The 11,004-nt window shown below is 38.4% G+C and overlaps 1 protein-coding gene across 1 annotated transcript; it reads right to left on the bottom strand.

Moving 5' to 3' along the window:
* Positions 1-298: 298 nt before the first annotated feature.
* LOC116627960 (centromere protein V-like protein 3) lies at positions 299-8,225 on the bottom strand. The gene is made up of 2 exons (XM_032397937.1): positions 8,156-8,225; positions 299-1,014 (listed from the first exon to the last, which is right to left on the bottom strand). The coding sequence occupies exons 1-2, from the start codon at positions 8,223-8,225 to the stop codon at positions 299-301; spliced, it is 786 nt and encodes a 261-aa protein (XP_032253828.1).
* Positions 8,226-11,004: the final 2,779 nt, after the last annotated feature.

Genomic DNA, 11,004 nt, shown 5'->3' with positions numbered 1-11,004 from the left:
AGCGCCCTTGTGTGAAGAGGTTGGAAATCATCACCCCCTTTTTTATAACAAGAAGACCCTGTACAAACTGAATCAACTTTTTTTTTTTTTTAATTTTAACCCACTGGATAACTGAGGTTGCAGGGCAAGCCACCACCCTGAAAAACAGATTCGACAACCACGATTTGCTTACTTGGAGCACATGCCTCTAGAGCCATAAACATAGAACACTTAAACGGTAAACTTGCTTAATTGCTTAAAGCTGAGCGTGTACTGCTAGGACAGTAAGGGGGCCTTCAGGTGTTTGTGGGCTTTACCTCTAGGAAAATGTTCCCTTGTCCAGGCAGTGCGGGGCGACGCCATACACGCAGGGGTCAGAGCCAGAGGCGTGGAAACTCTGCAGCCCGCACCTGCTGCAGAAGCTGTGCAGCGCCGGGTGCGCGTGGGATCGATAGGTGACGATGCTCTCGGCGCCCAGCAGGAGAGTGAAGCGCGAGGCTGGGACCAGGAAGTGTCGGTGCTGCTTCTTCCTGCACAGCCTGCAGCTGCAATCCACCACGCGCAGGTCTGCGGGGGCCCAGACGGCGAAGCGGACCGCGCCGCAGTGGCAGCCTCCGGTGTGATACACCAGGCCTGGGTACTCGAAGGTGTCCAGCAGGAACTTGGCGGCGCCCTCGCAGCTGAGGCCCCGCCGCTTCCTGAACGTCTCCCAGCGCTCCCGCTGCGCGCCCAGGTCCATCTCATTGAGGGACTGGGAGGGCGCTAGGGCCGCGTATATGGCAGTGTTCTTTGCAGCGCTTCCCTGGACTGCCGGCTTTCTTTCAGCAGTGTTGTTTGCCGCAGCAGGCTCCTGACCCTGGCTTGGACTAACGCGCAGCCGTGCGTGCCTGGCGCCAGGACCCGTGGCTGAGCTGGTGAGGGGTAGTAAGGGTGAGGGTGGAGGTGGATGGCGGGGAGAACGGGAAGCAGGGGTCCCTGGGCCACTCTGTTTTGCGGTTGGGCGGCAGTCCTTTTCCTTATCCTGACTGTGGCATCCTTAGCCATAAGTGTAAATCTGGCTAAGTTGTCACCCTGCAGTGCTGGGTGGAGAGTGGGGCTGTGATCCAGGGGAATGCTCGGGTTCTAAGAACTTTTGGGGCTGCCCCTTTGTCTGCACTACCACGGTTGGCCACTTGTTGAAAACGAGGCCAAAAGACCCTTCCCCTGATTCGAAAATAACTTTCCTAGTGTGATGTGTTGGCAAGCTGTATCTGTAGCCCCTTCTCCTAAGAGATGGGTTTTTTTTTTTTTTTTTTTTACATCGTCCATAGACACTTGGAGATTGCCTATATCCTTGCTCATTTTGTTACACATACCTGCCCTGGGACCATGGACATGATCCTGCAGTTCTCTGGGTCCCAGTAATCTTCTCTCAGAAAAGGGTAATAATACACTCTATTTCGAGTGTAGGGGGGAGTGAATTCAAGAACATATTTGAAGTATTTAATACAGCAGAAAAGAATTGGATTTATTATATCTATATTATTTCTAAATTCATCTTCCAGTAATTTCCTGGTTTTTGGTTTTTTTTTTGATGTAGTGATCCACGATTCATTGTTTTCATATAACACCCAGTGCTCCATGCAGTACGTGCCCTCCTTAATACCCATCACCGGGTTGACCCATCCCCCCACCCCCCCCCAAAACCCTCGGTTTATTTCTCAGAGTCCATAGTCTCTCATGATTCGTCTCTCCCTCCGATTTCCCCTCCTTCATTTTTCCCTTCCTTCTCCTAATGTCCTCCATGCTATTTCCTAAGTTTTAAAATATTTCATTAGATTTATTTTTAGTTTTCTTCTATGCCAAGATTCAGGAAGTATTCTGAATGCTGGATGGGTAAAAGCCAGCATAACTTGATCCTTCTCCTTAAGCATCTCATGTTCTAGTGTGGTAGGCAAACAGACAAATTACATGAAAGGGTTTACCATGAAGAATTAGCAGTCTTTTAGGGGTATCATGAGAATGTAAATGAGAGACACAAAGGAAGAAGCTGCATACTGGGATGGGCTGGGGATGAGTGGCCAAAGAAGAAACAGGATGCCCAAGAAAGCCATCTCCTTGTATGTGTGACGGAGCTCATCTGTATTTGACAATTCCACTTATCTTTGGGTTCACATTCTTGAATCAGTGTAATCCTGAACAACATCTATGCCTTTCACCTGGAAAATAAATAGCAAGAGCAGGGGGCTCTAGGAACACAGACGAGGACCATTTGGAAGTATTGCTAAGCTTATTTTTCAAATGAGGGAACTGAGACACAGAGATGGTCAGAATTTCCCATGGTCCCACCGGAAGTTAATAATAAAGCTGATATGACCTAGATAGCCTGATCCCAGTATGGAGGTTCCTTGAAAAATTAAAAATAGGACTACTACACGATCCAGCAATCCCCCTTCTAGATTTCTCATATACGTGAGATATGGAATATTTTTCTGTGTCTGACCTATTTCACTTAGCATAATGTCTTCCAGGTTCATCTATGTTGCCCCAAGTGCAGGATTTCCTTCTTTTTAAAGACTGAATAATATTCTATTTTATGCATGTATCCACATTTTTTTGTCCATTTATCTCTCGATGGACACTTAGGTTGTTTCCATACCTTGGCTACTGTGAATAATGCTACAATAAAGATGGGAGAGCAGATATCTCTTCGAGATAGTGATTTTATTTTTTTCGGATATATACCCAGAAGGGGGATTGCCGAATCATATAGTAGTCCCATTTTTAATTTTTCAAGGAACCTCCATACTGTGTTCCATAATGGCTGAACCAATTTACATTCCCACCAACCATGCACAAGTTTTTCTCCACCTCCTCACCAATACTTATCTTTTGAGTTTTTGATAATAGCCATTCTAAAAGGTGTGAGGTGGTATGTCATTGTGGCTTTCATCAGCATTTCCCTGAAGATTAGTGATGCTGTGTACCTTTTCATTTACCTATGCCTATTTGTATGTCTTCTTTGTAAAAATGTATATTCAGGTCCTTTGCTCATTTTTAAATGGTTGAGTTATATGAATTCATTATATATTTTGGATACTAACCTCTTATCAGATATGGTTAGCAAATATTTTCTCCCATTCCATAATTTGCCTTTTCATTTTTTAAATTTTTTCCTTTGCTATTCAGAAACATTTTAGTTTGATGCAGTCCAGCCTGTTTATTTTTGCTTTTGTTGCCTGTGCTTTTGTCGTCAAATAAAAAAAAAAGTCATTGTCAAGACCAATGTCAAGGAGCTTACCCCCTATGTTTTCTTCTAGGAGTTTTATGATTTCAGGTTTTATATTTAAATTCTGAAAACATTTTGAGTTTATTTTTGTGTATGATGTAAGATAAGGGTCTAATTTCACTCTTTTGTATGTGGATATCAAGTTTTTTCAGCAGGGTTTATTGAAGAGACTATCTTTTCCCCATTGAGTATTCTTGGCTCCCTTGTCAAATATTAGTTGACCATATATGTGTGTGTTTACTTTTGGGCTCTTTATTCTGTTTCAATGGTCTATGTATCGTTTTTATGCCAGTACCATATGGTTTTGATAACTATAGCTTTGTAATAAGTTTTAAGTCAGTAAGTATGAGGCCTTCAGCTTTGTTATTCCTGCTCAAGATTGCTTTACTACTTGGGAGCTTTTGTGGTTCTATAAAATTTGGGGGATTATTTTTTTCTATTTCTGTGAAATGTGCCATTGAAATTTTAAAAGGAATTGCACTAAATCTGTGGATTGCTTTGGGTAAAATGGACATTATAGCAACATTAATTCCTCTAATCCATGAACACCAAATATATTTCCACTTATTTATGTCTTCTTCAATTTGTTTCATCAATATTTTATAGTTTTCAGTGTACAGATCTTTAACTTCCTGGTTAAATTTACTCGTAAGTATTTTATTCTTTTTGATGCTATTGTAGATGGGGTTGTTTTCTTAAGGTATTTTTGGATAGTTATTGTTAATATATAGAAACACAGGTAAATTTTGTATGTTGATTTTGTACCCTGCAACATTTTTGAGTTCATTTATTAGTTTTGACAGTTTTTTGTAGAATCTTTAGGAATTTCTCTCCATAAGATAATGTCATCTGCAAATATGGACAATTTTACTTCTTCTTTCAGGATTTGGTTGGCTTCTTTTCCCTTTATCTTGCCTAACTGCTCTGGCTAGAATTTCTAGCACTATAATGAATAGAAGTGGTGAAAGTGGGCCCCCTTGTCTTATTCCTGATGTTAGAGGAAAAGATTTCAGCTTTTCCCTGTGTATGATGTTATATGTCATATATGCTTTTATTTTGTTGAGGTACATTCCTTCTATACCTAATTTGCTGAGAGCTTTTATCATGAAAGGATGTTGAATTTTGTCAAATGCTTTTTCTGCATCTATTGAGAAGATTATATGATTTTTATCTTTCATCTTGGTAATGTGGCATATCACATTTATTGATTTACATAGGTAGAAGCATTCTTGTATCCCAGGAATATGACTGACTTAATCATGTTGTGTAATCCTTTTAATGTGCTGTTGAATTTCATTTTCTAGTATTTTATTGAAGAGTTTTGCATCTATACTCTTCAGCGATATTGTCCTTTAATTTTCTTTTCTTGTAGTGTCCTTGTCTTGCTTTGTCATAAGGATAACAAACCCTTTACAAATGAGTTTCGGAATCTTCTCTCCTCTTCAATTTTTTGGAAGAGTTTTAGAAGGATTTGTATTAATTCTTTCTTAAATGTTTGGTAGAATTTACCAGTGAAGCCAAAATTGTAAATTAAAACCACAGTGAGATACTGCTGCACACCTATTAGAATGGCTAAAATCCCAAACACTGACAATACCAAATGCAGAAGAGGATATGGAGAACCAGGAATTGTCATTCATTGCTGTTGAGTATGAGAAATTATATGACCACTTTGGAAGACAGTCTGGCAGTTCTTTCAAACCTATTGATTTTGTATCCACATCCTTGTTTCTGTTGACATTAAATTAGAACTTACTTGAGGTATCACATGGAGATTAAAAGAGATATGGTATATAGAATGCCTAGTAGACATTTAGAATATCCATCAATGGGACATATAATTATTTACTGGGTACTATTAGAAAAGAGTAGAGGTGCCTGGGTGGCTCAGTCGGTTAAGCATCCAACTCTTGATCTCCACTCAGGTCTTGGTCTTGGGGTTGTGAGTTCAGGCCCTGCATTGGGTTCCACACTGGGTGCAGAGCCTACTTAAAAAAAGCAGACTAATACATCTTCAACTATAGTCTATAACATTGTTCAGATAGGTTTGTTAGGTCCTTATAACATTCAATTTCACAAAACCCTAAATATGCTATTGTACTAGGAATAATTATTTTTTTTCTGCCTAGATTTTAGCTCCGAGATCACAGAATCCCTGATTTCAGGAGTTGATGTGACCATCAGCAATTAATTATTAACTGATGATTAAGTTCTCTGGGCCTCAATTATAACCAATGTAAACCAGTTAAGAATAATGTCTACTTTGTAGAATTGTTGTCATAATTAAAAAATATAATGCATTTAAAGTGTTCAGCCAGTGTGTGGCATATGATGAGTTCCCAGTAGTGGACACACTCATTATTAAATGTTATTAGTAACATGAAGCAGGATCATGGTTTCTCTGGTTTGTGCCTTTCAATCTAGTTAATATTTTTTAGTGCATCTAGGACATATAGTAAGACACAAGATACTCTAACAAAGGAATATGGAAGAATAGAAGGAGCCTCTGCTTTTAAAAATTTATAATCTACTTAGTGCAAAAGATTCCTTTTAAACTATTTTTTTAAAAGATTTTATTTATTTATTTGTCAGAGAGAGAAAGCACACACAGCAGGGGGAACGGCAGGCAGAGGGAGAAGCAGGCTCCCCCCGCTGAGCAGGGAGCCCGATGTGGGAACTCCATCCCAGGACCCTGGGATCATGACGTGAGCCAAAGGCAGATGCTTAACAGACTGAGCCACCCAGGCATCCCTAGTGCAAAAGATTTTTTAAAAAGAGTGAAGAATGAAAGGTAAAATTTGGAGAAATAATTCTTTTTTTAAAAAAAAAAGATTTTATTTATTTATTTAAGAGAGAGAGAGCGAGCATGAGCAGGGAGAGGGGCAAAAGGAGAAGGAGAAGCAGGCTCCCCGCTGAGCAGGGAGACCCATATGGGACTTGATCCCAGGGTGCTGGGATCATGAGCTGAGCCGAAGGCAGACGTGTAACTGACTGAGCCACCCAGGTGCCCTGGGGAAATAATTCTTAAAATAAGAACACTAATTAATAAATGTGGTACACAATGCACAATTGATTTAGGCCAGGATAATCAATGAATGATAAAATCATCAAGTTAAATATTATTAGAGAATAAGGTATTGAAGTTAACCCACAGATGACTTAATAATTACTAAGGGAAAATATTCATTTAACTGGAAAGGTAGTTGGTCACCAGTTTAACCAAGACTGAGGTAAACTGACGTTATATGTCTTTTGATGTACGGTATTAAATATATAATTCCACTTTTGTAGTATTTTTGCCAAAAATGTTTAACTAGAATCTAATCATGAGGAAACTGAAAAATATAGATTGTGGGACATTCTAAAGGAAAACTGGCTGGAGTGTTCAAAAGTCCAATGTCATGAAAAACAAAAAAAAAGGTTGAGGGATTTGTTCTAGATCTTTAAAAAAAGAAAAAAGAGAGGCATACATCTAATAGATCAAATGATTGCATCTCGTATTAGGGAAAAACCCATCTATGAAAGACATTTGAGGAACATTTGAGAAAATTAAAAATATATTTATATAATATCATTGAATTAATGTTTAATTTCTTAAGTTTGCTAACAGTCATATAGGAAATGTCCTCATTTTTATGACATGAATACTGAAATATTTAAAGTGTCATAATATCTGATTATTTCTTCCAAATGGTACAGCATAAAGATTAGATAGATATTTTATAGATAGATGATTGATATAAATAAATAAGAAAGAATGTGTACTTGCAAACATGGAAGGTTATAAAACATTCATCTTCAGGTAATCATTTTATGTTTTTATTTTTAAAGATTTTATTTTTAAATAATTTCTACACCCAACATGGAGCTCAAACTCACAATCCCAAGATTAAAAGTTGCATGCTCCACAGACTGAGTCAGCCAGGTGCCCCTTTGGGTACTCATTTTAGTCTTCTTTCAGTTCTTTCAAATTTTCTGTAAGTTTGAAATTTTTCAAATTCTTAAATTTGTAGAAGGTAGATATTTAGTTCAGTTGCCTAGCATCAGCTATAATCCAACAAACATAGAAACCAATTATCTACTAATTTTCTAAATATTATATTGAAACTTGTGAATTGTTATTAACGACCTCAAAGATGCAACACATGCCAAGTCAGAAAACAAAGAACACATAAAAAAAAAACCTCATGTATGCAACTTGGTCAGATGCACATATTAATGCTCACTCTAGAAGAAGAATCATTTATAATTTAATAGTGGAAAAAAATGTCTCTAAATAAGTACCTCATTTTCCCTTGGGAGGAGACATCATCTCAAGAAAACAATTAAATATAAAACTTCAGAATACAGTTTTTACACAGTTATCCCCTAACTGATTTACATATGTCTCTTGAAATCTCAGAATCATAACTAGAGTATTTTTGTACATTCATTGTCCATCTAGTGTTTGGTCAACCCATGCATTAGAAAATTATTCACTTCTTAATCTGTGTACAATGATATACTCAGAACACACATATGACTTATAGCTATAATTTTCTGGTTGAAGGCCAGATCAAAAATGTTACTCCTTTTCCCACATTCCCTCACCCCCACTTCATTTCTTTTCTTGAGTTATACTAGTTTGGTAAATATTTATGATTCCTTGGACCAAATACCTCAATTACCACAACATAAGTTTTCTTCATCAATTAATGCAGCTTCTGAAGACAGGGTAAAGCTTTAGTGGAGATCAATGAACCCAAAAGGCAGGTTATAAGTCAAAGCTTCAGTTTGCCGATAGAGTTCCCTGAATTTATAGTTCCCCACAATTTGCAATATTTCCCTCTAGGTCAGGGGTTCATAAGGCCATTTCCTGGGGTTACAAAAGTCAAAATTATTTTTGTAATAATATTAAAAGTTAGTTGCCTTTTTCACTCTTATTCACTCTCTGATAAATAGCAGATTTTTCCAGAGATGATGGGACCTGTGACGACATCCTCACTCTGACATTTAATGGAATGTGTGTTTGTATATTCTTGTATTTGAAAAATTTCTCCATTTTAATTTCTAATATAGTAAACATCAATTGACATGACTCACATAAGCTAAAGCACTTCAACATCCTCAAACATTTTTAAGAGTGTAAAGGGTTTCTGAGACCAAAATATTTGAGATTCATTGCTCTAGTTCATCCATTAAAAAAAAAATAAGTATTGAAAGCGCATCATTGACCATGTAACAGGTTCTGTAACATATGATGGGAATACAAAGATACCTCTAACCATTTATAAAAACCTACTATGTAGTACATACTGTAAGTTAGGAGATTTATGTACCTTATTCAATTTAAACCTCCCAACATACCTTCAAAATAGGTATGGTCACCTTCATTTTACAGATGAGGAAAGTGAGTCCTTAAGACCAAGACTAAAACCCAGAAGTGTCCTATCAGACGATAAGACCAGTATAAATTCCACTTTATATATATATATGATGCAGGATAGTCATTCCTCCTTCACATTTGTTTCTTTTCAGTGAAGCTGAAAAGTCAGCAAAACGAGTCAGTCTACCTGAGATAAAATTTTAGAATGAAAGACAAAATTTGGATGAAAATTGTATTGACGTTTTAGTAACACTATCTCTAAACACATGTAACTTTTTTCTGTTTGACCAATGCTTTCTCTCAGGGGGCATTTGATTAGGATTCCTAGCCACTGAAACTCAATTTCTTTATTTTATTTTATTTATTTATTTGACAGAGAGAGACACAGCAAGAGAGGGAACACAAGCAAGGGGAGTGGGAGAGGGAGAAGCAGGTTCCCCGCTGAGCAGGGAGCCCGATCTGGGGCTGGATCCCAGGACCCTGAGATCATGACCCGAGCCGAAGGCAGATGCTTAACGACTGAGCCACCCAGGTGCCCCTGCAACTCAATTTCTATAGGAGGCAGATATTATTACCTACACTGCATAACTGTTAGAAGAACTGAATGAAATAATGTTAGTATCAATTGCCATAAATTAATATTAAGTACCAATACTTACTGAGTTTATATAATTGCTTGTTCTGAGGTATATACATTTTCAGGGCTAAACTTTATTGACTGCTTATACTGAGTCAGGCATAGTTCTAAGCACTTCATCATATATCATCATTTCATTTAATCCTCAAGGCAGTTCCAAGATATGGCAACCATTATTATCTAATTTATGGATGAAGAGAATGAGTTCCAGAGATGTTCAAAGAATATCCCACGGTCACACTGAAATTTAGCAACGAAGCTGATCTGAACCCGGCAGCCTGAATCGAGAGCATGCTCTGAGTCAGTTCACTACATGGAGGAGGACAGAGAACTTGGCCAGGCTCCTCAGGTATAAAGTTGGGGGTGGAGATTCAAGTCCATGTCTGTCGGACCTCAAATCTCTCCACTCTTAACCTATCCCTACCCTGTTATTCTTGCCACATTAGATGCTCAGTAAACAGTAACCCCTTCTCCTAGTCTACTTTATCGGCACTGTCCAGTGAGCAGTTCTTCATTTTGCACCTCCTGTATGTCAGTCTGTGTGCACTGGGGTGAGAGGGAAGAATCAGGCATACTTCTTGACTTTAGTCTAGAAAAAGAGACAGAAACACATTGTATTATATTTGTCTGCTTGGGTTGCCATAACAAAATACCACAGCCTGGGTGGCTTAGACAACAGAAGATTTTTTAGCCCCACAGTTCTGGAGGCTAGAAGTCCAAGATCAATGTGTTGGCAAGTTTGTTTTTTTCAGAGGCCTCTCTTCTTGGATTGCACCTGGGTGTCTTCTCACTGTTCTCACACATCTTTCCTCTGTGTGTGTGTGTACATCCCTGGTGTCTCCCTGTGTGTCCAAATTCTCTTATATGGACACTAATCAAATTGGATTAGGGCCCACCTTGAGGGCCTTATTTTAGTCACTTCTTTAAAGGCTCTTACCTGAATACAGTTGCATTCTGAGGTACCAAGGCTTCAACATATGAATTCGGGGGTGACAAGATTCAGCCCATAGAAAATGTAACATAGAGTTTTTAAAAATAAGCTCTTTCCCTTAAGGTCAGGTTGACTTCAGGCCTCAAATAGGATAAAATAAGGAAACAGAAGTTTGGAAAACGCATCTCAGGAATTTCAAAGAGGCTGTTACAATTTTGGGTGATTTCAAAACAGTTTTGTGACACAATAACCTGTGGCCCAGGAATACCTTATTTAATGAGCACTCACTATGTGCCAATCACTGTGTATATATTTATACATATACATATGCACACATATATAAATGCATGTGGGTGTAAATGTAAAAAAGCGTGTGTGTATGTATGTATACATATATGTATAATTTTTTTTATTTACTTGTCAGAGAGCGTGCACAAGCAGGGGGAGCGGCAGGCAGAGGGAGAAGCAGGCTCCCTGCTCAGCAGGGAGCCCGACGTGAGACTTGATCCCAGGACTCTGGGATCATGACCTGAGCCGAAGGCAGAAGCTTAACCGACTGAGCCACCCAGGCGTCCCTACATGTATGTATAATTTAATACTCAAAACAATACATCCAAGACCATTAAGTACTGGTCTTATTCACATTTTAGAGATGAGGAATCATAGCTATAGGGAAGTTTAATCAAATTACCCAAGGTTATTTAGCAAAAAATAACAGAACCTAGAATCGAACCTATATGATATTCTGAATCCACAGTCAAATATTTTACTAGGTTACTTTCCGTATGAGGGAAAAAATAAATCTCTTTCTCTGTCCCTGTCTG

The sequence above is a fragment of the Phoca vitulina genome, unplaced genomic scaffold (genome assembly GCF_004348235.1).
Source record: "Phoca vitulina isolate PV1807 unplaced genomic scaffold, GSC_HSeal_1.0 scaffold107, whole genome shotgun sequence".
In the NCBI taxonomy this organism is placed as follows: domain Eukaryota; kingdom Metazoa; phylum Chordata; class Mammalia; order Carnivora; family Phocidae; genus Phoca; species Phoca vitulina.
This window is presented reverse-complemented; position numbering and strand designations above follow the sequence as displayed.

Coding starts and splice junctions, on each gene's coding strand:
- LOC116627960 (XM_032397937.1), bottom strand. CDS start 8,225: ATGTCGTCACAGGTCCCATCATCTCTGGAAAAATCTGCTATTTATCAG. Junction 1,015..8,155: donor AGTGAATAAGAGTGAAAAAG/GCAACTAACTTT, acceptor CTTATGGCTAAG/GATGCCACAGTCAGGATAAG.